This window comes from Centropristis striata, chromosome 19, assembly GCF_030273125.1.
Source record: "Centropristis striata isolate RG_2023a ecotype Rhode Island chromosome 19, C.striata_1.0, whole genome shotgun sequence".
Classification (NCBI taxonomy): Eukaryota; Metazoa; Chordata; class Actinopteri; order Perciformes; family Serranidae; genus Centropristis; species Centropristis striata.
This window is the reverse complement of record NC_081535.1, coordinates 571,616-598,875: the sequence shown is the minus strand read 5'-3', so window position 1 is coordinate 598,875 and position 27,260 is coordinate 571,616. Positions and strand designations below refer to the sequence as shown.

Here is a 27,260-nt window from a genome sequence, read left to right as displayed (position 1 = left end):
GGGTTACTTATGTTAGGTTCGGCTCCCTAGACCGAGCGCAACAGTAGTCGCCTCTGCCGTGCCATGTGTTTATGTTTCCTCCCCCACACCGCTGATTCACTAGAGCACCGCCAATCAGATCCGCCCACAGCTAGCACACAGCCAATCAGATCCGCCCATAGCTAGCACACAGCCAATCAGATCCGCCCATAGCTAGCACACAGCCAATCAGATCCGCCCATAGCTAGCACACAGCCAATCAGATCCGCCCATAGCTAGCACACAGCCAATCAGATCCACCCACAGCTAGCACACAGCCAATCAGATCCGCCCATAGCTAGCACACAGCCAATCAGAGGACCAGCTGTGTTCCTGGCTTAAGGAGACGTGTGTTCACCTGGAGGTGTTTCTGCTCGAGGCTCCTCCCTCTCGGCCTGTAAAGGGGGCGTGTCCTCTGCAGCTCTGTCAGGTAACCTGAACGGCGTCGGCATGGCGCCCATCTTAGCCAGCCGGGAGGGGGGCTCCTCTCTGGAAACATCACAACGTTATATCAGACGTTCTGCTGACCAGAGAGACAGACTTTGTTCTAGGTAATAATCAATACAGCACCAGTCAAAAGTTTGGACACAGCTTCTCATTCAATGGTTTAGATTTTATTTAATTTAATGTTCAACATTGTAGATTCATATTCTAAAGAAATCTGAACTATGATGGAACACATGGAGTTATATAGTGTCCTGGTCCTGGTGTCTAATGTCTAAATGTTAGTTCAGGGTTTGCAGTGCATGTTTAATGTTTAATTGTTGCAGTAAAACATTCTCCAAGACATTTATCCTGGTTGTAATTCCTCTGCTGTGATTTAATGTGATGGATCAGCTGAGCTTCATAAATCATCATAATCCTGCATTATCCTCATTTCTCTGACGTAGATGATAAATCAGTGGGGATGCCTTCAGGGACTCTACAGAAAATAAAAAACCTCCATTCTGCTCCTGACCACTAAACTAACCTGTAATACATGAAGCAGCTAAATAATAATAATAATAATAATAATAATAACTCCTTCCTGTGGCTGGAGATTGATCAGACCTTAATGACTCTGTTCTGCAGATCCTTTATCCAATCTGTTATTTACTTTTCTATCATTTGCTGGTATGGCAACCTTGGAACTAAACATAAAAACACCCTACAGGGGATTGTGAAGGTTGCTAGCAAGATTGTGGAGACTCAGTTTGTTGATTTGAATTGTTTATTTAAAAGTAAAGTAGTGAGTAAAGCCAGAAGGATCTGTTGAGATGTTCAGATCATAAGTTCAGAACATCTGGTGGGTTTTATTTTCCCAGAGGGTGAAAAAGATCAGCTACAGATATTCATTCATCCCCACCTCCATCAGGAACTGAACCTGGTGGAACCATCATGGTGATGGTGAGATGGATGGATGGATGGATGGATGGATGGATGGATGGATGGATGGATGGATGGACAGATGATGGATATATAGATGGATATATAGATGGATGGATGGATGGATGGATGGATGATGGATGGATGGATGGATGGACAGATGATGGATATATAGATGGATATATAGATGGATGGATGGACGGATGATGGATATATAGATGGATGGATGGACGGATGATGGATATATAGATGGATGGACGGATGATGGATGGATGGATGGATGGACGGATGATGGATGGATGGATGGATAGATGGATGGATGGATGGATGGGTGGACGGATGATGGATGGATTGATGGATGATGGATGGATGGACAGATGATGGATATATAGATGGATATATAGATGGATGGATGGACGGATGATGGATATATAGATGGATGGATGGACGGATGATGGATATATAGATGGATGGACGGATGATGGATATATAGATGGATGGACGGATGATGGATGGATGGATGGATGGACAGATGATGGATGGATGGATGGATGGATGGACAGATGATGGATGGATGGATGGATGGATGGATGGACAGATGATGGATGGATGGATGGATGGATGGACAGATGATGGATGGATGGATGGATGGATGGACAGATGATGGATGGATGGATGGACAGATGATGGATATATAGATGGATGGACGGATGATGGATGGATGGATGGATGGATGATGGATGGATAGATGGATGATGGATGGATGGATAGATAGATGGATGGATGGATGGATGGACGGACGGATGGATGGATGGACGGATGATGGATGGATGGATGGATGATGGATGGATGGATATATAAATGGATGGACGGATGATGGATGGATGGATGGATGATGGATGGATGGATGGATGGATGGATGGACGGACGGATGGATGGATGGACGGATGATGGATGGATGGATGGATGGATGATGGATGGATGGATGGATGGATGATGGATGGATGGATGGATGGACAGATGATGGATATATAGATGGATGGATGGACGGATGATGGATATATAGATGGATGGATGGACGGATGATGGATATATAGATGGATGGACGGATGATGGATATATAGATGGATGGACGGATGATGGATGGATGGATGGATGGATGGACAGATGATGGATGGATGGATGGATGGATGGATGGACAGATGATGGATGGATGGATGGATGGATGGATGGATGGACAGATGATGGATGGATGGATGGATGGATGGACAGATGATGGATGGATGGATGGATGGATGGACAGATGATGGATGGATGGATGGACAGATGATGGATATATAGATGGATGGACGGATGATGGATGGATGGATGGATGGATGATGGATGGATAGATGGATGATGGATGGATGGATAGATAGATGGATGGATGGATGGATGGACGGACGGATGGATGGATGGACGGATGATGGATGGATGGATGGATGATGGATGGATGGATGGATAGATGGATGGATGGATGGATGGATATATAGATGGATGGATGGACGGATGATGGATGGATGGATGGATGATGGATGGATGGATATATAAATGGATGGACGGATGATGGATGGATGGATGGATGATGGATGGATGGATGGATGGATGGACGGACGGATGGATGGATGGACGGATGATGGATGGATGGATGGATGATGGATGGATGGATGGATGGATGGACGGACGGACGGATGGATGGACGGATGATGGATATATAGATGGATGGACGGATGATGGATGGATGGATGGATGATGGATGGATGGATGGATGGACGGACGGACGGACGGATGGATGGACGGATGATGGATATATAGATGGATGGACGGATGATGGATGGATGGATGGATGATGGATGGATGGATGGATGGATGGACGGACGGACGGATGGATGGACGGATGATGGATATATAGATGGATGGACGGATGATGGATGGATGGATGGATGATGGATGGATGGACGGATGGTTGTTGGTTGGTTGGTAGATGATGGTAATTATACTGATGATATGATGCTTATAATGTTATAGTATATAATATAATAATATGGTAATATATAATATAATAATAGTATATAATAACAGTATAATATAATATACTGAGGCCATGATCTGTTGCATGTATGTGTGTTGGAATGTATTGGTTTTTATGTCTTTTATACACCTAGACTGCAACCAAATTGCCCAAGTTGGGACAAATAAAGGATAGTTGAGTTGCCAGCTGACCTGGGTGGTTTGTCTCTGAGCCTCTCGTTGGAGGAGTGAGAGGAGAGGTCTGAGTGGTGAGTCCGCCTGTCGTCCTGAGGAGAGTACGATCGGTACGACTCGATCTCTGAGATATCTGCAACAAACAGCAGAAACACAATCAAACACATCTTTATGAACGCGTCTAGGAGCTGTTTCAGATTTTTCTTAGCTAATAAAGACTAAAAACATGTGTCTACTTGATGCACCTGCACTGATAAAAAGGTGTTTAAAAACCAGATCAAACAGTAAATCTAAAGGTCTAAAACCAGATCAAACAGTAAATCTAAAGGTCTAAAACCAGATCAAACAGTAAATCTAAAGGTCTAAAACCAGATCAAACAGTAAATCTAAAGGTCTAAAACCAGATCAAACAGTAAATCTAAAGGTCTAAAACCAGATCAAACAGTAAATCTAAAGGTCTAAAACCAGATCAAACAGTAAATCTAAAGGTCTAAAACCAGATCAAACAGTAAATCTGAGGGAAATGATCTTGCTGCATGGACAGATAATTTACCTTGACAAGATTTATTAAATTAAGATCATTAAATCTGTAAATAAGCATGTTGAACACTTAAAATAAGAAATGAACTCTTAAAACAAGATACAATATCTAACACTTCTTAATCTGAAGGCTCTTCTGTACATTTTTTGTCTTTTTTGGTCATTTTGTGACCAAAAGAAGATGTAAAAAGACACAAAATGACCAAAAAAATACAAAAAAGACCAAAAAAAAAAAGACAATAAAAGATGTAAAATGACCAAAAAAAACACCAAAAAAAAGACAAAAAAAGACACAAAACATTTTTTTTTATCTTGGTAAGAACCAAATAATCATCAGGTCACTCTGCTCGGGCCAGTTCATCACTGCTGGCAGCTTTACTTTATCTGGTTTAAGAGTTAATTTATTATTTTAAGTGTTCAACATGCTTATTTCTAGATTTAATAATCTTAATTGAATAAATCTTGTCAAGGTAAATTATCTGTCCATGCAGCAAGATCATTTCCCTCAGATTTACTGTTTGATCTGGTTTTAGACCTTTAGATTTACTGTTTGATCTGGTTTTAGACCTTTAGATTTACTGTTTGATCTGGTTTTAGACCTTTAGATTTACTGTTTGATCTGGTTTTAGACCTTTAGATTTACTGTTTGATCTGGTTTTAGACCTTTAGATTTACTGTTTGATCTGGTTTTAGACCTTTAGATTTACTGTTTGATCTGGTTTTAGACCTTTAGATTTACTGTTTGATCTGGTTTTAGACCTTTAGATTTACTGTTTGATCTGGTTTTAGACCTTTAGATTTACTGTTTGATCTGGTTTTAGACCTTTAGATTTATTGTTTGATCTGGTTTTAGACCTTTAGATTTACTGTTTGATCTGGTTTTAGACCTTTAGATTTACTGTTTGATCTGGTTTTAGACCTTTAGATTTACTGTTTGATCTGGTTTTTAAACACCTTTTTGGCAGTGTGGATTTTTTTTAATTGCATAACTTTCACCAATGGCCCACGGGTCATAGAAGCAGGAACAAACACGTGAAACACAGATGAAGGTCACAACATTAATAAGTGGAGCACGCTCAGTAATTATAATTATTATTACTGGCTGCAGGATCATGGAGAGGAAGGAGAGATTAGACTGTATTTATATATATATATCATTATAGTTAACGAAAACTAACAAAAAAAACGAAAATTAGAATTGAAAAAACATTTTTGTTAACTGAAACAAAAAATTAATAAAAAGTGACAAATTTACGAAGAAAAAAGTGACGAATTTACGAGAAAAAAAGTGAAAATTTACAGGAAAAATTTCTCAAATTTACGAGAAAAAAAGGGACAAATTTATGGGAAAAATTCTCCAATTTACGAGGAAAAAAAAGGGACAAATTTATGGGAAAAATTCTCCAATTTACGAGAAAAAAAGTGACAAATTTACGAGAAAAAAAGTGAAAATTTACAGGAAAAATGTCTCCAATTTACAAGAAAAAAAGTGACAAATTTACGAAGAAAAAAGTGACGTATTTACGAGAAAAAAGTGACAAATTTACGAAGAAAAAAGTGACAAATGTATGGGAAATATTCTCAAATTTACGAGAAAAAAGTGACAAATTTACGATGAAAAAAGTGATGAATTTACCAGAAAAAAAGTGACGAAATTCACGAGAAAAAAGTGACAAATTTAGGAGAAAAAAAGTAAAAAATGTACAGGAAAAAAAATCTCAAATTTACGAGAAAAAAAATCTCAAATTTACGAGAAAAAAATCTCAAATTTACGAGAAAAATTCTCAAACTTATGAGAAAAAAAAGTGACAAATTTAAAGAAAAATTGACAAATTTACAGGGAAAAAATGTCAAATTTACAAGAAAATAGTGACAAATTTTAAAAACTCAACTACAACTAAGCATTTTCCAAAAAATTATAACTAATTCAAACTAGCAAACTCTAAAAACTCATTAAAGTGAATTTGAAAACAATAAAATCACGACGACATTAAAACTAAAAATAATAAAAATATCCAGAACTGTTGTAACCTTGGTCCAGAGGTCTAACAGAGACCTGAACATAATGAAATTCTGTCATATCCAATAGCAGGATTATGATTATGATGAGGATTAGATCACACCGCCTGAGGACACACACACACACACACACACACAATGAGTCCCAAAACCAGACAAAGTGGGTCACAAGTCTTCCGGCTGCCCCCCCCTCCCCCCTCCCCCTCCTCACACCATCATCGTCTAGATCTGCCTCGACCAATCACAGCCCGCCGTCTGGTCATGTGACATCAAAACCAGGTATAAAAGAGAGTAATCAGGAGGTGGACGAGTTCTTGTGTCTTCTTTTGGTCATTTTGTGTCTTTTTACATCTTCTTTTTCTCACACTGCACTGCAGATTATTTGTTTTTCTTACCAAGATAAAAGAAACTTTTTGTGTCTTTCTTTGGTGTTTTTTTTTCTTTTTGTGTCTTTTTTTTGGTGATTTTGCGTCTTTTTTTGGTCATTTTATGTATTTTTGTGTCTATTTTGGTCATTTTACGTCTTTTGTTTCTTTTTTGGTTATTATACATCTTTTTGTGTCTTTTTTGTGTCTTTTTACATCTTCTTTTGGTCATAAAATGACCAAAAAAGACACAAAATGTACAAAAGAGATAAATGAAAGCAGCCAGCAGTGATGAACTGGCCCGAGCAGAGTGACCTGATGATTATTTGGTTCTTAACAAGATAAAAAAAAACTTTAGATTTAGAAGTGTTGGATCATTTATCTGGTTTTAAGAGTTAATTTATTATTTTAAGTGTTCAACATGCTTATTTCTAGATTTAATAATCTTAATTTAAGAACATAGAGTGAAGTTATGATGATGATAGTTTGGTGATTAAAGCTGCTTTGTTAAATATGTGTACTCATTTAAATGAAACTAAAAACTGATGTCTTAGTAAAACTTTTATTTTATGATGGGAACACAAATTTGATGGACAAATACAACAACAACAACAACAACAAAAGTGTGGCAGCTTAGTTAGAAATGATAGAAGGATTGTGCATTTTATGATAAAAGCTTCAAATTTGGTACACTCGTAGCCAAAGACATATAGAACAAAAGTAGATTTTCAAGATGGCCGCCAGTGACCGCCTGTTTTGAGATTAAATTCCATATTAATAGATAATAGGTGATAGAAACATGAGATTTGGTACATTTATAGCCAGAGAAATGGGGAACATGTAAAGGGATCAAGACTTTTCAATATGGTGGCCATTTTAAAAAAAAACATGAAAATTGATCTAAAAGCAGTTGTCACTGGCAGCCAATTTAGAAAATAAACCGCCATATTGATCATTAATGAGGGTCCATATCTGTATTTTTCTGGTGTATTTGGCCATAACGGTACCAAATTTGCTTTGTTATGCTGCTTATATTACATATTATCCATTGTTAATGTGAAATCTATTATATATTATCTATCTATAAACAGTTGTCACTGGTGGCCATCTTGAAAAATGGCCGCCATATTGAAAAGTCTTGATCCCTCCACATGTTCCCCATGTCTTTGGCTATAAATCTACCAAAATGTATGTTTCTATCACATATTATCCATTGTTAATGTATTTATTGGGTTTTTTTTGACATTTTGTGCCTTTTTTTTGTCATTTTGTGTCTTTTTTTTGGTCATTTTGTGTCTTTTTTATGGTCATTTTGTGTCTTTTGTTGTTTCTTTTTTAGTTATTTTGTGTGTTTTTGATCAATTTTGTGTCTTCTGTGTTTTTTATGTAGTCATTTTGAAAAATGGACACCATATTGAAAGTCGGATAAGCGGAAGAAAATGGATGGATGGATATTGAAAGTCTTGATCCCTCCACATGTTCTCCATGTCTTTGGCTATAACTGTACCAAACTTTATGTTTCTATCGCATATTATCTATTGTTAATGTGGAATTTAATCTAAAAACAGTCGTCACTGGTGGCCATCTTGAAAAATGGCCGCCATATTGAAAATACATCTAATTTTTGTCATATTGAAAAGTCTTGATCCCTCCACATGTTCCCCATGTCTCTGGCTATAACTGTACCAGATGTGAGTCTTTTATCATAAAGAGCCCAATCCTTCTGGTTATCTGCCCCACTAACAACAACAAACAGCAACAGATCCACAGTTGGTTGGTGTGAAGTTCACAGCAGTGGTTTGTTTAAATGTGGTGACTCGTTGGTTTACTCTGGGTACGACCTGCTGCTGGTCAGCTTGGAGTTTCTCTCACCATCGAGCTCCGAGTCGCTGTCCACCATCGGAGGGACTCGGATCAGAACCTGCCTCTGGTCTCTCTGCACCACCAGCTGCAGCTTCCCTCTGGACTTCTCTATCAGCCTCCCAGCATCGCTCAGAGACAGGTTCTCCGTCACCGTACCGTTGATCTGGAGATGGAGGAGAGAGGATATCAGATATCACAATAAATGTTTCCTTTGTTTCCTTTGTCTGATCCATCTCAGCCCCAATAAGTTTATTAAGTCATAAAACCAGATAGATGAAATAGATTTCATATCAACCAAAAAGGTTTACGGTTAGTTTTAGTTAGTTTTGGAACCACAAAATACAGTTTCAGTTAGTTATTGTTGTTTTTTTTTTAAAACTCTGGTTTTTATTTTTATTTCAGTTAACGAAAATGTTTTTTTTCGTCATTTAGTTATTTTTTGTTAACGATAATAACCAGAATCAGAACTCATTATTTTCGTAATAAAACGATAACTGAAACTGTATTTTGTGGTTATAAAACTAACTAAAATTAACTAAAATTATAGTGAAAATGTCCTTCGTTTTCATCTTTGTCAACTTTTTTCCTACATGATCCAGAGTTTCTGTTTCTCCTCCGCTGACTGTGTGTATTCCTGATTTTTGGGCTTCCAGGAGAAACGAGGGTTAAGTTACTGTAATGACTCCATGTTGGCTCTAAAGAGAAACTTCTCAGCTTTCAGAAAACATTGGAATTTTCCAGATAGCATAAACCGTTTAGTTATTATGGTAATCCGAAGTGCGCATGTCTTCAATTTGCCAATGATAATATAAATCACGTTTTTTTTGCAGTGGCGCTTAAAACTAAAACTAATAAAGCATTTTCAAAAACTAAAAGCTAAACTAAAACTATCACTAAAACTAATAAAAACTAAACTAATACGAAGCATTTTCAAAAACTAAAAGCTAAACTAAAACTAGCAAACTAACTCTAAAAACGAATTAAAACTAACTGAATTTGAAAACAAAAATTGTCAATGAAATTAAAACTAAAACTATAATAACCTTGCTGACATGGATCTTGCTCCCACTCCCCCCTGAGGACAGACCTGGGGGTCCTACCTTTAATATGATGTCTCCTTCCTGCAGGTTCCCGTCTCTGCTGGCCAGCCCGGTGCTGGTCATCTCTTTGATGAAGAGCTGGCTGCCCAGACGAAGGCCGTACTCTGGAAAAGGTGGGAACACAATCATCATCATCTATGTATAGTACGACTAATAGAGAACAGAATTTAGCTAGCCCAGCATAACTGTTCTAAAAAGTACAACCTAGATATTTAGTTTATCAGAATGTTTTCTTAGAGTCTAACAACTACAGAAGTCATGACACCAGAGATTTTGTAGTCTACAGAAATTATAAAGCGATTATCTACACCCAATTTGATACGATTGTAAAAAAAAACAAAAAACTAATGTAACTAAAGTTCACTTCCATGCTTTAGACATTATAATAACTGAGTGACATCCATAACTATGATTTAGATATTTTTTAGTTTCTCCTAAGGTATCCTATGGTTACCTATGGTTACCTATGGTAACCTATGGCATCCTATGGTACCCTATGGCACCCTATGGTATCCTATGGTAACCTATGGTATCCTATGGTAACCTATGGCACCCTATGGCACCCTATGGTATCCTATGGCACCCTATGGCACCCTATGGTTACCTATGGTATCCTATGGTACCCTATGGCTCCCTATGGTATCCTATGGTACCCTATGGCTCCCTATGGTATCCTATGGTATCCTATGGCTCCCTATGGTATCCTATGGTATCCTATGGTACCCTATGGCACCCTATGGCACCCTATGGTATCCTATGGCACCCTATGGCACCCTATGGTTACCTATGGTATCCTATGGTACCCTATGGCTCCCTATGGCACCCTATGGTATCCTATGGCACCCTATGGCACCCTATGGTTACCTATGGTATCCTATGGTACCCTATGGCTCCCTATGGCACCCTATGGTATCCTATGGCACCCTATGGCACCCTATGGTTACCTATGGTATCCTATGGTATCCTATGGTACCCTATGGCTCCCTATGGTTCCCTATGGTATCCTTTGGTACCCTATCCCTATGGCACCCTCAGGTACACTAACCCTATGGTACCATAGGTTACCATAGGGTACCCTAGGTTACCATAGGGTACCCTAGGTTACCATAGGGTGCCATAGGTTACCATAGGGTACCATAGTGAACCATAGGTTACCATAGGGTACCATGGGGTACCATAGTGAACAGTAACAGTAAGGGGTTTGCTGGTGCCTGACCTTCGTTGGGCCGGTTCTTCAGCAGCAGAACATTCAGCGGTTTCTCCAGCGGCTCCAGGTCTCGGGGGGGGCGGGGCAGTGGGATCGGCATGGCGGCGGGAGACGGCGAGCGCTCCAGGCGGTCTCTGCTGCCGCTCCTCCTGATCGGTTCCTCGTACTTCCTGGGGTCGCTGTGGATGCGTTCCCGCCCCCGTTCGAAGCTGTGGTCGCGCCCCCCGCCCCGGCCGTGCGCCGGGCTGTGGCCGTCCCGGCCGTAGCGCAGGTCGGGGCTGTTGGTGCGGTCCAGCGTGCGCTCGCTACGGTAGCGTCTATCGGGGCTGTAGTCGCCGCGGTCCAGGGCCCGCTCGCTGCGGTAGCGCCGGTCAGGACTGTGGTCTCTGTCCAGGGCGCGCTCGCTGCGGTAGCGTCTGTCGGGGCTGTAGTCGCGGCGCTCCGGGCTGCGTTCCCGGTCCAAAGTGCGCCCTCTGCTGCCGTCCCTCCTGAACCGGTCCGGGCTCAGCTCTCTCTCCGCGCTCCGGCCGCGTTCCCGCCGGTCGTAGTCCCGATCGTATTCTCGTTCACGCGTCTGGTAGCCAGAATCCATGTAGCCGCGCTCCCTCTCCAGGCTGGGCTCCCTGCCGCCGGCGGCGCTCCGGGCGCTGTACACGCTGCGGCGGTCCTGGTCGTAGTTGTAGTCGTCGTTGTAGTCGTTGTTGAAGACTCTGTCGTCAGGAGACGGAGGACGGTTCGTCATGTTGACAGGAACCTTCCTGGGCCGCTTCACTGTCTGTTGGTGAAGAGACAACAATAATATTACACTAATACACTTCACCCTTAATAGGACACTCATTGAAATACTTGCACATTCCAACTTTCAAAGTTCCTCGAGAATATTGGAGGATATTACATACGGCCAGAATGTGGACTGTGGAATGTGTAAAAAAACAACAACATACGGACACGGGGGAGGGGGGTAATATTTTAAGAAAAAAGTTGTTTTCCCCCCCACTTTTTTCTCGTAAATATGCAACTTTTATCACGCAGATTTGACACTTAAATCTGCAAATTTTTTTCTTGTAGATTTGCCACTTTATTCTAGTAAATTTGCTACTTTTTTCTCTTAATATTAAAGACAATGAGTCCAAATTCTCTGATTTCAGCTTCTTCAATGTGAATATTTCTGGTTTCTTTGTTCCTTTATGACAATAAACTGAATATCTCTTTGGTTTGTGGACAAAACAAGAGATTTGAGGACGTCATCTTGTGGTTTGGAAACATTCATTGAGATTTTTATACATTTTATTCACCAAACAACTAATCGATTAATCGTTTAAATAATCAACAGATTAGTCGATGATGAAAATAATAGTTAGTTGCAGCCCTAATGTAAACTGTAACCAGAGAACCAGAGTTTCCTCTCAGGTTTTTCCAGCAGGGAGGGTAAAGGGTTAACTGTCCCCTGGAGATATCAATCAGAACTCAGAAAGGATAAAAAATAGAAACAAAAAGCTGAACTCACGATTTTTGCTACTTTGCCGCACTTCCTGAGGGTGTTGACGGCGAAGGAGTGGATGGCGCCCTCCATGGGGATGGCGTTCACCTGGATCACCCTGTCATTCTCACTGGACACACACACACACACACACACACACACACACACACTGACATCAGTTACACATGCTCAACTTAAAATAAACTGGTATTTTAGGTGTTTTCACAGTGCTAGATTTAAATATTCTTCTTTAAAAATAAAGAAGCTGTGACCTCTTGGATAATCACAGACACATGAAACTTTACAACCACAAGATGATAAAAATAGATGGCCGACTGAGACACAGTGTTGTTTAGATTATGGACTATATTAATTACATTTAACTAATTGATTATATATTGATTATGATGTGTACGTACAACAACAGGCCGTCAGCTGGTCCTCCCTGCAGCACGTCTGACACCACGATGGACGTCTCTCCGCTGTCCTCGTTGGGGTTGTCTCGGCCCCCCGACACCGCGATACCGAAGCCCATCTTTGGGTCCTGACAACAACAACAAATACAAGAAAACATGGAAATCAGCTATTCTGTGTCACAGTGTGTGTGTGTGTGTGTGTGTGTGTGTGTAATCCCTGTGGAGTGTGTCAGTGTGTTATCGTGGCTGTATGTGTGTTTAAAGGATTTTGATTCTGATTGTGATTACTCTGGTGAGAAATGAGGCAAAAGATGAAGAGCCTTGATGTAAAACAGGTTTTAACCCTTCAGAGTTTGGGTCTATTTTGTTGGTTTTTGACTCTTTTTCATTCTGTCTGTTTATAAACTTAAATAATGATCACCATGTCATGCTGATATCATCTTTTTCAGCTCAACCTCATTATTATCAAGTCATTTTGACTCACTGGATCAACATTTTAAAAAAAAAAATACAAAAAACACACAAAAAATGGCCAAATACACATAAATACACACACAAAAAAAATTATAAAAACTCAAAAACGCACACAAAATTAAAAAAAACACAAATAAAAAAACATTCAAAAAACAAATTTAAAAAAACACACACACAAGAAACACACAAAAACACACAAAAAAACCACAAAAAACACACAAAAATTACCAAAAAAAACCACGCAAAAAGAACAAAACCACACAAAAAAACACAAATAAAAAACATACAAAAAACATTTTTTTTTTTTACAAAAAAAACACAGAAACACACAAAAACACACCAAAAAATTACAAAGAAACCCATGAAAACACACAGAACACACACACATAAAAATCACAAAAAATGAAAAAAAATACAAAAAACACAAAAAAAAAAAGTAAACACAAAAGATCGCATCAAAAAATGTTGAAAGGCACACTGCAAAATCTGAAAAATCTCTGCAAAAAAAGTAAAATCATGTTTCTACACTTGATGGTGATTTGAACCTTTGCTGAAAAAGAGTTTTAGCTCTAAATGAGACATGGAAACTTTAGAGTTGAGCTGCAGCAGGAAACATGCTGCTGAAGGTTTGGTGTCTACTGGGAAATCTGTTGTGCCTTATTATTATTATTATTATTATTATTATTATTATTATTATTATAAGTATGATTTATAGTGCAGTAATTCTGTTATTGTATTGCAGGTAAACGTGCCTATCTTTAATAATTTCTGGGTATTTTTTATTGCTGCTGAATGTTTCAGTAGAAGAGCAGAGAGTCTTTAAAGTTGATGAAAGCGTTAGTTCAGTTTGTTGGAAGTTAAAGCAACAGATTGGATCTTTTCTTCTCCTCCTCTCTAATATTATCAGCCTCGTTCTTGGCCACAGACACACATTTTATCACAACATTGACTTTGCCATCTGAAGAGAGAAACCCACAACAGAGCCAGGTTTCAAACTGGGCCTTTACAAGAATGTGCTGCCTTGTTAATATCCCGTTTGTTTTTTGGTTTTTAGAGATCTGAAACAGTTCATCTCTTTATTCATCCACAGGTCTGGAGTCTGTTACCTGTCTGAACATTCACACAGAACTAGAAAACACATTTCAACTTGTTCATCTTTAAACATTTTGCTCTGTGATTTTTTTTTATTCTGGAGGAGTCTGTTACATATTCCTGACAACAAAAAGAAGAAAACATGTAAATCATGTGGATTCTCCATCTATTCTGTGTCACAGTGTGTGTGTGTGTGTGTGTGTGTGTGTGTGTGTGTGTGTGTGTGTGTGTGTGTGTGTAATCCCTGTGGAGTGTGTCAGTGTATTATCATGGCTGTACGTGTATTTAAAGGATTTTTCCTCTGATTGTGATTACTCTGCCTGTGGGTTGGATCCTGTCATCCAGCTCTGGTTTTTATTCTAGTGGGACTCCATTTTATTTGTGTCAGAATTACCAAAACAGACACAAAATTATTAAAAAAGACACAAAATGACTGGAAAAAAACTAAATTACTTAAAGAAGAAACAAAATGACCAAAAAAGACACAGAATTACCAAAAAAAAGACACAAAATTACCAAAAACAGTAATTAAAGGGACCTTCCACACACAACACGGTAAAGTGCCATTCATATAAAACTCACATTAAACTTTCATATCAAGGTGGGGGCCACAAAATATCGCCACGAGGGCCACAATTGGCCCGCGGGCCGGCAGTTTGAGCCCCCTGGTGTTATGAAGGCTGCTGTATAAACGTGTGGTGGCTCTGATTATTCTACCTGCCGCTGCTCCAGTTTACCAGATGAGATGAGGTCAGAGATTTGATGACCTCGTCTCTTTATCCCCTCCCTCCCATCTGTACTTAAAATAAAACCACACACACAATCCACCATTCCTTTCTCTGGGTGTGTGTGTGTGTGTGTGTGTGTGTGTGTGTGTGTGTGTGTGTGTGTAGCAGATGGCGTGGAGGCCGAGGGAGAAAGTCAACAGAGGCAGAAATAACCAGCAGGAGAAGACATGGACATGTTCCGGAACACTGGCCAGAGGTGGACTGGCTGGAATTTCTGGCCTCGAACAGAAAGCATTTTTGGCAAAACCATAATACCTATCATTGATCCGACTTCACTTTGAGCGTCCTGAGTTCTTCCTGAACGTCTACATATGTTTGTTTTTTTTAAGAAAAAGAGACAGAAATCTTCCTGCGTTTTTAATATGGGAGCCAATGAGGCTGTTGGTGGTGTTGGTGGATCATCTGTGCGTCCTACGCCCAAACTATAACTCTGACAGCTTTACCAGAGGATTGTGAGGGAGAAGACTAATTTTCCTTCGTTTCTATGTATAAATTATTTCTGTAGAGTGTAATTTGCGGCCTGGAGCGCAGTTTTCAAATTTATTTATTGACAGTTTTTTCTCTCCCTCTACACTCTGCGTGATGACATCATCACTTAATCCCCACTAGGCCCTCTGAACATTCCGCGCAATACACACACATGGCAAAATCACCCTCCCCATTAGTTTGGAAAAATGTGTGCGAAAACTTTATGAGCAACCAAAGTTGGCACAATGCGTTCCAGATGGGCCAAAAAGTGCAAAGGCTAACAGTTAGCTCTGTAGCAGTACAGTGTGTATGTGTTATCAGGCTAACAGTTAGCTCTGTAGCAGTACAGTGTGTATGTGTTATCAGGCTAACAGTTAGCTCTGTAGCAGTACAGTGTGTATGTGCTAACAGGCTAACAGTTAGCTCTGTAGCAGTACAGTGTGTATGTGCTAACAGGCTAACAGTTAGCTCTGTAGCAGTACAGTGTGTATGTGCTAACAGGCTAACAGTTAGCTCTGTAGCAGTACAGTGTGTATGTGCTAACAGGCTAACAGTTAGCTCTGTAGCAGTACAGTGTGTATGTGCTAACAGGCTAACAGTTAGCTCTGTAGCAGTACAGTATGTATGTGCTAACAGGCTAACAGTTAACTCTGTAGCAGTACAGTGTGTATGTGCTAACAGGCTAACAGTTAGCTCTGTAGCAATACAGTGTGTATGTGCTAACAGGCTAACAGTTAGCTCTGTAGCAGTACAGTGTGTATGTGCTAACAGGCTAACAGTTAGCTCTGTAGCAGTACAGTGTGTATGTGCTAACAGGCTAACAGTTAGCTCTGTAGCAGTACAGTGTGTATGTGCTGCTGCTGCAGGAAGTGTTATCTTAGCGATCTCTGTTTGTTTACAACAAGCACCAGACACTAAAAACTGTTGCTATTGTTTGTTTAAAAGTCGTGAATAAAAAAAAAGATGTTTTCCCTAACATGATGAATAACCCTGATTAATAATCGTGATTACAATATTGATCAAAATAATCATGATTATCACCATAATCGTGCATCCCTCGGTAAACGTGCCTATCTTTAATCATTTCTGGGTATTTTTTGTTGCTGCTGAACGTTTCACTAGAAGAACAGAGAGTCTTTAAAGTTGATGAAAGCGTTAGTTCAGTTTGTTGGAAGTTAAAGCAACAGATTGGATCTCTTCTTCTCCTCCTCTCTAATATTATCAGCCTCCTTCTTGGCCACAGACACACATTTTATCACAACATTGACTTTGCCATCTGAAGAGAGAAACCCACAACAGAGCCAGGTTTCAAACTGTAGAGAATAAAAAGACAGATAGAGAATAAAGAGACAGATAGAGGTAGAGAAAAAAAAGACAGATAGAGAATAAAGAGAGATAGAGAATTAAAGACAGATAGAGGTAGAGAATAAAGAGACAGATAGAGAATAAAGAGACAGATAGAGAATAAAGAGACAGATAGAGAATTAAAGACAGATAGAGGTAGAGAATAAAGAGACAGATAGAGGTAGAGAATAAAAAGACAGATAGAGGTAGAGAATAAAGAGACAGATAGAGAATAAAGAGACAGATAGAGAATAAAGAGACAGATAGAGGTAGAGAATAAAGAGACAGATAGAGAATAAGAGACAGATAGAGGTAGAGAATAAAGAGACAGATAGAGAATAAAGAGACAGATAGAGGTAGAGAATAAAGAGACAGATAGAGAATAAAGAGACAGATAGAGAATAAAGAGACAGATAGAGGTAGAGAATAAAGAGACAGATAGAGGTAGAGAATAAAGAGACAGATAGAGGTAGACAATAAAGAGACAGATAGAGGTAGACAATAAAGAGACAGATAGAGAATAAAGAGACAGATAGAGAATAAAGAGACAGATAGAGGTAGAGAAAAAAAAAGACAGATAGAGAATAAAAAGACAGATAGAGGTAGAGAAAAAAAAGACAGATAGAGGTAGAGAATAAAGAGACAGATAGAGGTAGAGAATAAAGAGACAGATAGAGGTAGAGAATAAAAAGACAGATAGAGAATAAAAAGACAGATAGAGGTAGAGAATAAAAGACAGATAGAGAATAAAATACAGAGAATAAAGAGACAGATAGAGAATAAAGAGACAGATAGAGGTAGAGAATAAAGAGACAGATAGAGAATAAAGAGACAGATAGAGAATAAAGAGACAGATAGAGAATAAAGAGACAGATAGAGGTAGAGAATAAAGAGACAGATAGAGGTAGAGAATAAAAAGATGGATAGAGGTAGAGAATAAAAAGAGAGATAGAGGTAGAGAATAAAGAGACAGAGAATAAAGAGACAGATAGAGAATAAAGAGACAGATAGAGGTAGAGAATAAAAAGACAGATAGAGAATAAAAAGACAGATAGAGGTAGAGAATAAAAAGACAGATAGAGAATAAAAAGACAGATAGAGGTAGAGAATAAAAGACAGATAGAGAATAAAAGACAGAGAATAAAGAGACAGATAGAGAATAAAGAGACAGATAGAGAATAAAGAGACAGATAGAGAATAAAGAGACAGATAGAGAATAAAGAGACAGATAGAGGTAGAGAATAAAGAGACAGATAGAGGTAGAGAATAAAAAGATGGATAGAGGTAGAGAATAAAAAGAGAGATAGAGGTAGAGAATAAAGAGACAGAGAATAAAGAGACAGATAGAGAATAAAGAGACAGATAGAGGTAGAGAATAAAAAGACAGATAGAGAATAAAAAGACAGATAGAGGTAGAGAATAAAAAGACAGATAGAGAATAAAAAGACAGATAGAGGTAGAGAATAAAAGACAGATAGAGAATAAAAGACAGAGAATAAAGAGACAGATAGAGAATAAAGAGACAGATAGAGAATAAAGAGACAGATAGAGAATAAAGAGACAGAGAATAAAGAGACAGATAGAGGTAGAGAATAAAGAGACAGAGAATAAAGAGACAGATAGAGAATAAAAAGACAGATAGAGAATAAAGAGACAGATAGAGGTAGAGAATAAAAAGACAGATAGAGAATAAAAAGACAGATAGAGGTAGAGAATAAAAGACGGATAGAGAATAAAAGACAGAGAATAAAGAGACAGATAGAGAATAAAGAGACAGATAGAGAATAAAGAGACAGATAGAGGTAGAGAATAAAGAGACAGATAGAGAATAAAGAGACAGATAGAGAATAAAGAGACAGATAGAGAATAAAGAGACAGATAGAGGTAGAGAATAAAGAGACAGATAGAGGTAGAGAATAAAAAGATGGATAGAGGTAGAGAATAAAAAGAGAGATAGAGGTAGAGAATAAAGAGACAGAGAATAAAGAGACAGATAGAGAATAAAAAGACAGATAGAGAATAAAGAGACAGATAGAGGTAGAGAATAAAAAGACAGATAGAGAATAAAAAGACAGATAGAGAATAAAAAGACAGATAGAGAATAAAAAGACAGATAGAGGTAGAGAATAAAAGACAGATAGAGAATAAAAGACAGAGAATAAAGAGACAGATAGAGAATAAAGAGACAGATAGAGAATAAAGAGACAGATAGAGAATAAAGAGACAGATAGAGAATAAAGAGACAGATAGAGAATAAAGAGACAGATAGAGAATAAAGAGACAGATAGAGGTAGAGAGAGTAGAGGAACAGCTGGTCTTGCTGGGGGACAGTTGGGGGTCACTTGCCTGCAGCAGAGGACCTTTTTTGCACTAAATCTGTTTTTTGGCTCCAGTAAACATCATCAGGAGATGAACACGTGTTCTACATTAGCAGCAGTGTGGGGACCGGGTCACGGGGCACACATGGGACATGTCCACATTTACAGTATTAGAGATTTAATGATTATTTCCTACTGTATCAACTAGAGTGTGTCAGTAGCACAGAGTCCTGCTACAGTAGTTTAACACCAGGAGCTGGCTTTAAAGGTCTGTTAGACCTGTAATCTGTGTCAGGTCAGAAATAGTTCAATCACAACTTTGACAATGTGGACTGACAGTCATGGAAACAATGATTCGACCAGCCTGTTTCTACGGAGCCCCTAAAGGGACATGGTGGAAATAAAATAAAACTTTGGTTTCCCGTGAGCATTTCAGCCTGTTTCTGTGTGAAAATGACATTACAGGAGTTAGTTCGGCTATATTCTGACCTCTTTTTCATGTTTCATTCCAAAACCTTGAAACTACTTAACAGATTTATTTTGAGGATATTCAGCCAAGTAAAACTGGAGATAATGTCAAATATATTTAGTATGAAATATAAAACTAGAGATTATCCTCATTTTACCTGTTATATGTTATATTTACAACCTGTATTCATATTTGCAACATTTAAAATTTTGTGTTTTGAAACATAATTTTCAAGATCAGATTTTATGTTTTCCTTTGTTTCTTTTGGGTTCAACATTTTGATCCAGTAAATCAAAGTTAAAATATAATAATCAGGACATAAAGGTGAGGTAACGCTGAGAAAACTGATACAAACATGGCACGGTGAAGATTTAACAGATTTTTTAAAGGACATAATAGCCGGAGATTTCAGAGGGTTAAGGCTAAACAGTGGAAGTGAGGTAGGTGTGTGAGTTGTGTTGGTGTGTTGTTGTGTTGTCTTGGTGTGTGTGTGTGTGTGTGTGTTGGTGTGTTGTGTGTTGTGGGGACTCACCCTCTGCAGGGTGACGGTGTACTGCTCCCACACCGTCTCCTCCATCACCGGGTTCTGAGGAGAGAAAGGAAAGATTACCATCACTAGTTTTATTTCACTCAACAGCTTAATAATGGACGACGTGATGTAACACAAAGCCACTTCATTATCTACGCTGTGGTTACACAACCACCATGACACGGCTCTAAAGACCGCTACGGACCAGGACCAGGACCTGGGCCAGGACCAGGACCAGGGCCAGGACCAGGACCAGGACCAGGGCCAGGACCGCCTTATGGGTCACGTCCCCTCCGGCTCTGCAGCTGGGAGAGACTGCTGCAGGAGGACTGTTGAAGAGTAAGAAGGAGTCTCCAAAAGTCTCCAGTAACACCAGAAACAGTCGCTGGATTTGTCTCCAGTTGCTTTTGTGAAAAATAGTCACTACGGAGGTCTGAAAAGTTTCTAAATAAACTTTAAATTTATTATCAACTCAAATAATCAGGTCAGGACTAACAAGAAACACCAGAGCCTTGACTCATGTCTGTTTTTTTTTTTTTTTCAAAAACCACCAAAACAAATAAAATCTAAAATAAAACAACCTCATCTCTGCATCATAGAGGCTCAAACCAGCATTTCCTTCTTTAATTTTGATACATAATACGACAGGATTAATTGATTATCATTTGTTTCATGCTAACTGATCAATAATCCATCAGTCCTTATTAAGTACAAAGTAAAAGATGATTTCCAAATTCCAAAAACACATTAATACCTGATGTTTCCTCCAAAAATATGAACCATAAATCAGTTTGAGTCATCTGCAAACATCAGGATTAATTTAAACCCCAAACAATCATTTTAAAACACTTGATGCCACTTTTGTTCAGTTCTGGATCCTTCATTTCACAATAAAACTCAACTCAAACCATCTGCACAACACTCAGGTCAAACAAACAAACAAACAAACAAACAAACAAACAAACAAACAAACAAACACCAGAGCCTTCACTCATGTCTGGTTTTGTTTTTTGTCAGACTCAAAAAGTCAAAAACCACCAAAACAAATAAAATCTACAATAAAACAACCTCATCTCTGCATCCTGGAGGCTGAAACCAGCATAATAACACTCCTTATCAAGTAGAAAGTAAAAGATGATTTCCAAATCCAAAAAACACATTAATAACTAATATTTTTCCTCCAGAAGTTAAGTTTGACCACTTCAATCTGCCATCTAAAAATTATTAGAATGAATTTCAAGCCCCAACGATCATTTTAAAACACTTGATGCCACTTTGGTTCAGTTCAGGATCCTTCATTTCACAATAAAACTCAACTCAGCCCGTTCAAACAAACAAACAAACACTAGAGCCTTAACTCATGTCTGGTTTTGTTTTTTGTCAGACTCAAAAAGTCAAAAACCACCAAAACAAATAAAATCTACAATAAAACAACCTCATCTCTGCATCCTGGAGGCTGAAACCAGCATTTCCTTTTTTCATTTTGATACATAATCCATCAGTCCTCGTTAAGTACAAAGTAAAAGATGATTTCCAAAATCCAAAAAACACATGAATACCAAATGTTTTTCCTCCAGAAATTGAGTCTGACGCCTTAAATCAGCTGTCTGCAAATTATCAGAATTAATTTCAACCCCAACGATCATTTTAAAACACTTGATGCCACTTTGGTTCAGTTCAGGATCCTTCATTTCACAATAAAACTCAACTCAGCCCGTTTCAAACACTCAGGTCAACCAACCAACCCAGCAACCAACCAGTAGACCCAGTCCTGACCCTAACTGGTCTGACATGTGACCCGTGTGGACCAGAATGAGACTCACGAGTCCCTGCAGGATCCTGATGGTCTTGACGGCGTGGGCCCATTTCCTGTGCAGGCTGAGGACCGTCTTCATGTCTCTTCCTGCTCAGCGCCAGCGCCGCTCTGGAGGACTGATGTGCGCCACAGCCTCCTGCTCCTCCTCCTCCTCCTGCTCCTCCTCCTCCTCCTCCTGCTGCTGCTCCATGCTCCAGCTGCTCCTCCACCTCCACCAGCAGCAGCAGCAGCAGCAGCTCTTCCTCCTCCTCCTGCTGCTGGTGGAGGTGACGTCAGAGGGTCTGCTGGCCTACATTCACCACAAATCCTCCGTCTGCACACAGCAGCAACACACACACACACACACACACTGATGCTGCAGCACGCCGTCAATAACCGCCAAACTGATCCTGGACCAGCACACACACAGCACAGTCTGTCCCCCCAAACATATAGCACATCACAGATCAGATCACAGATCAGATCATAGACCAGATCATCAAACCCTCTGGAGTCCAGGAAACTTCTTCCTGAGGTAGAAACATCAGCAGCATGTTTCCTGCTGCAGCTCAACTCTAAAGTTTTGGCTTTTACACAAGTTTCCATGTCACATTTAGTGCCTCAACTCTTTCTCAGCAAAGGTTAAAATCACCTCGACCAAGTGTAAAGTGTTTTTTTTTTCCTTTTTTTGCAGATATTTTGAAATTCTGCAGCATGCATTCAGCATTTTTAATGCAATCTTTTGATTTACGTGTGTTTTTTGTCATTTACATGTTTTTATCTGTGTTCTTTGTCATTTCTTTGTGTCTTATGTGTTTTCGGTGTTTTTATATGTTTTGTGTGTGTGTTTATGTGTTTTTATGTGTGTTTTTTTGTGTTTAAAGTGTTGATCCAGTGAGTCAAAATGAAAACAATAATAATAATCAGATCATATAGGTGATGTTGTGGTGAAAACAATGACAGCAACATGACATGGTGAAGATGTTTTAGTTGTTTATATAAACAGGCAGAATGAAAAAGAGTCAAAAACCAACTAAATATCCCCAAACACCAAAGAGTTAACACAGGATTCACACAAACCAACAGAGAAGAACGTGTCCAGACCACAGACAGCAGAGCAAAGAGCTTCATGTTTATATTGTTGGGTTTGTTTGGTTTCTACAGTGAAGTGTGTTAAGTGTGTGAGTGAGTCTCAGTCTCAGTGGAACGAAGCAGCAAAACCATCACAACACACTGATTATATCTGTTGGCTGATCAGAGAAACCAGACGACTGACAGCTGCTGCTGGAGCAGCAACACACAGAGACAATACTACTAATAATACTACTAATACTACTACTAATACTACTACTAGTACTACTATAAAATACCTATACACTAGACAGCAACACACAGAGACAATACTACTAATAATACTACTAATACTACTACTAATACTACTACTAGTACTACTATAAAATACCTATACACTAGACAGCAACACACAGAGACAATACTACTAATAATACTACTAATACTACTACTAGTACTACTATAAAATACATATACACTAGACAGCAACACACAGAGACAATACTACTAATACTACAACTAATACTACTACTAGTACTACTATAAAATACCTATACACTAGACAGCAACACACAGAGACAATACTACTAATACTACAACTAATACTACTACTAGTACTACTATAAAATACCTATACACTAGACAGCAACACAGAGAGAGACAATACTACTACTACTACTACTACTAATACTACTACTAATACTACCACTAGTACTACTATAAACTACCTATACACTAGACAGCAACACAGAGAGACAATACTACTAATACTACTACTACTACTACTACTAATACTACTAATACTACCACTAGTACTACTATAAACTACCTGTACACTAGACAGCAACACACAGAGACGAGACTACTACTGCCACTACTACTACTACTACTAGTACTACTATATATTAGGGCTGCACAATTAATCACATTTTAATCGTGATCATGATTTTGGCCGCCATGATTAAATGAACCTTTTCACAGATTCCTCGCTCTGTTAAATGACTCTAAAGGATATTTACACCTCTAAACACTAGTGATACTTCAGTTTCTCCCCCAACCTCTGAGTGGGAACAGGATCTCTCCATCACTCTAATACAGATTTATGGTCACTAATATGTAAAAATAACTTCAATCACTGCAAATGTACAAGTCATTCTATTCAAGGTTATATTATTATTAACCACAGAACACACTCCACAGCTGAGAGATGACATAAAGAGCTTCACTACATCACATCAATGCACCTATAGCACACCACCATAATCACATGCATGTTTTCTGTTACTGGACACCAGTTAGACACAGATATTAGACTCTATGCCCTCAGCTCTGCCTCTCAGGAGACACGCCATCAACACAATCACATCATCACACCAGAACTACACTGTTCACAGACAAGAAAACTATCCTCCTCAACTGGAAAACAAGACAAAACTCAACATCACACACTGTTCATACCTGTTAATAGATCAAATCTCAATGGATAAAAAGTCACCATCAATTAATCACACAACATACAAATACCTCATCAAATACCTGATCCCAACTCCAAAGAACTTATATATATATATATATATATATATATAATACCCACACATATATACAAGCACCTATAAATACAAAGTACATGCACACACTCACATATATGCATATATAGCATTTAAATTAAATGTGTCTGTCTGTTTTGCATATCAGCATACATGTATGAACACACAATAACAATAACCCTCCTCCTATTTATTAACTATCAGAAATCAATGTTAACAACAACTGGTGTTGTAAATATCTACTCTTTATTTTTTAGATTATTTACCTTATTGTCTGTTTAAGTTGTTTGACCTTTTCTTCTTCTGTAAATAAAAATAAAGCTGTCCTCCAAAAGTGGTGGAAGAAAAACTAAAAATAATAAAAGATTTCACCATTTTTGACAGAAAAAAAAAAAAAAAAGAACATATTATCTATAAAGGATGCAGAGGGGAACATATGCGGAAAATGTCAAGTAATTCTCTGAACGTGAACCTTTATTAATGGTTGATGAAGATGATTTGGGGTCAAAAGGACCCCAGAGAGTGAACCAGAGCGTCTTCTGGTTGTGTGGTATGATATTTATATTTATATATTTGTATTGTGCTGCTGCTGGAGCAGCGGCAGAGAGCGGTAACCTCCTGAGTGTTGGCGTTACATAACCCAGTAACAGACTGAGAGGCTGTTAGTGGGTCATCCTGCAGGACACACTCACACACTAACAAACATCCAGAGAGAGAGAGGACTAATCTATTCACTAAACACAAACAACAACAACGTGAGGAGAGAAAAACAGAGAGAAACTCTGAAAAGTGCCCGAGTCTGTTTGAGTGACATTCAGATTCAGACATTATGTAAAACCATCATTATTATTCTCTTCTTTTTAGTTTTAGTGGTTTGCACGCATGGAGAGCTTTTTAATTTGGTTTTTACTGGAAACCATTTTTAAAGATTGTTCTGCTCAGTGTTACAACATCTGCTCCTTTATTTATTTATTTGCTTCTATTTATTAGTCTGTTTTTATTACAGCTGCAACAATTATTCTATGAATGGAACAATAATCGATTATTAAATTAATCGTCAACTATTTTGATAATCCAATAATTGGTTTAAGCTGTTTTTATAAGTCCAAATTCTCTGATTTCAGCTTCTTCAATGTGAATATTTCTGGTTTCTTTGTTCCTTTATGACAATAAACTGAATATCTCTTTGGTTTGTGGACAAAACAAGAGATTTGAGGACAAAATCTAGTGGTTTGGAAACACTCATTGATGTTTTTATACATTTTATTCACCAAACAACTAATCCATTAATCGTTTAAATAATCAACAGATTAAATAATTGTTAGTTGCAGCCCTAGCATTTATATATACCCATATATATATTATCATGCTCTACTTCTTGATTATTTATTCATTGTTTTAATCTTTTCTTACCTAGCTTTTTTACTTTCTACTGTTATTATGATTTACTTTTGTTTTTTTATTTTATCTTACCTTACCTAATTTCTATTTATTTGATCTAATTAATCTCTAAATTGCCTTCAGTTTTTCTTCAGTTTGAGCTTTGTTTATTATGGGATGGAGGCTGTTTGCTTGTTTCTATGTTTTATTATTATAATTATTATTAATATTATTATTATCATTATTATAATTATAATTATTATTATAACTGTTTTTATTATTATTATTATCATCATCATTATTACTATTATTATTATTATCATTATATTATTATTATTATTATTATTATATTAGTAGTATTAGTAGTAGATTATTATTATCATTATTATTATTATTATCATCATCATTATTATAACTATTATTATTATTATATCATTATAATAATAATATTGAGTGTGTCAGCTGTAGTATTCCTGTAGAGGCTGATAACAGTATTGAGCCTGTAGCGCCTCCTGCTGGTGGCGGAGCGCCGTTACACCTTCAGACAGGATGAAGAGCAACACACAGCACTAATAACTCCATAAAACTACTAGATTCACTCAATACAACTACTAGAATAACTTTATATCCTAACACTACCAACAACTGTTGGACCTTAAAAAAAGATGGAAATTAAAACCAAAAGGGGGAAATAAATTGTGTTTTTACCACCAACAGTCAGATAAATTACCTTTATACTTATACTACACTTTAAATAAAACCAAGCGACGACTTTCAGGACTTATTAATAACAATTATAGCGTTAAAAGGACTTATTAATAACATTTAAAGCGTTAAAATGACTTATTAATAACATTTATAGCGTTAAAATGACTTATTAATAACATTTATATCATTAAAAGGACTTATTAATAACATTTATATCATTAAAAGGACTTATTAATAATATTTATATCATTAAAGGGACTTATTAATAACATTTATAGCGTTAAAATGACTTATTAATAACATTTATAGCGTTAAAATGTTTTATTAATAACATTTATAGCGTTAAAAGGACTTATTAATAACATTTATAGCGTTAAAATGACTTATTAATAACATTTAAAGCGTTAAAATGACTTATTAATAACATTTATAGCGTTAAAATGACTTATTAATAACATTTAAAGCGTTAAAAGGGCTTATTAATAACATTTATAGCGTTAAAACAACGTTTGAAACAGGATTTATTAACTTTTTTACTTTTTTATTAACTTTTAAGGTGTTTCTAAACTAATATTAGCTAACAGCTAATATTAGCTGTTAGCTAATATTAGCTGTTAGCTGTTAGCTGTTAGCTAGTTAGCTGAACATCACAGCAGCAGG

At 37.8% G+C, this 27,260-nt stretch overlaps 1 protein-coding gene across 4 annotated transcripts in view; it reads right to left on the bottom strand.

Annotated features, from left to right (window-relative positions):
- Positions 1 to 27,260, bottom strand: part of tjp2a (tight junction protein 2a (zona occludens 2)) — a 63,833-nt gene that overhangs the window by 17,465 nt on the left and 19,108 nt on the right. For all 4 annotated transcript variants that reach the window (XM_059358131.1, XM_059358129.1, XM_059358128.1 and 1 more), the window contains 8 exons: positions 20,103 to 20,156; positions 12,621 to 12,745; positions 12,229 to 12,331; positions 10,731 to 11,496; positions 9,515 to 9,618; positions 8,424 to 8,577; positions 3,646 to 3,760; positions 377 to 507 (listed from right to left, as the gene is read on the bottom strand). In XM_059358131.1, coding sequence (XP_059214114.1) covers positions 377 to 507; positions 3,646 to 3,760; positions 8,424 to 8,577; positions 9,515 to 9,618; positions 10,731 to 11,496; positions 12,229 to 12,331; positions 12,621 to 12,745; positions 20,103 to 20,156 — 1,552 coding nt within the window. The remainder of the gene's footprint in view (positions 1 to 376; positions 508 to 3,645; positions 3,761 to 8,423; positions 8,578 to 9,514; positions 9,619 to 10,730; positions 11,497 to 12,228; positions 12,332 to 12,620; positions 12,746 to 20,102; positions 20,157 to 27,260) is intronic.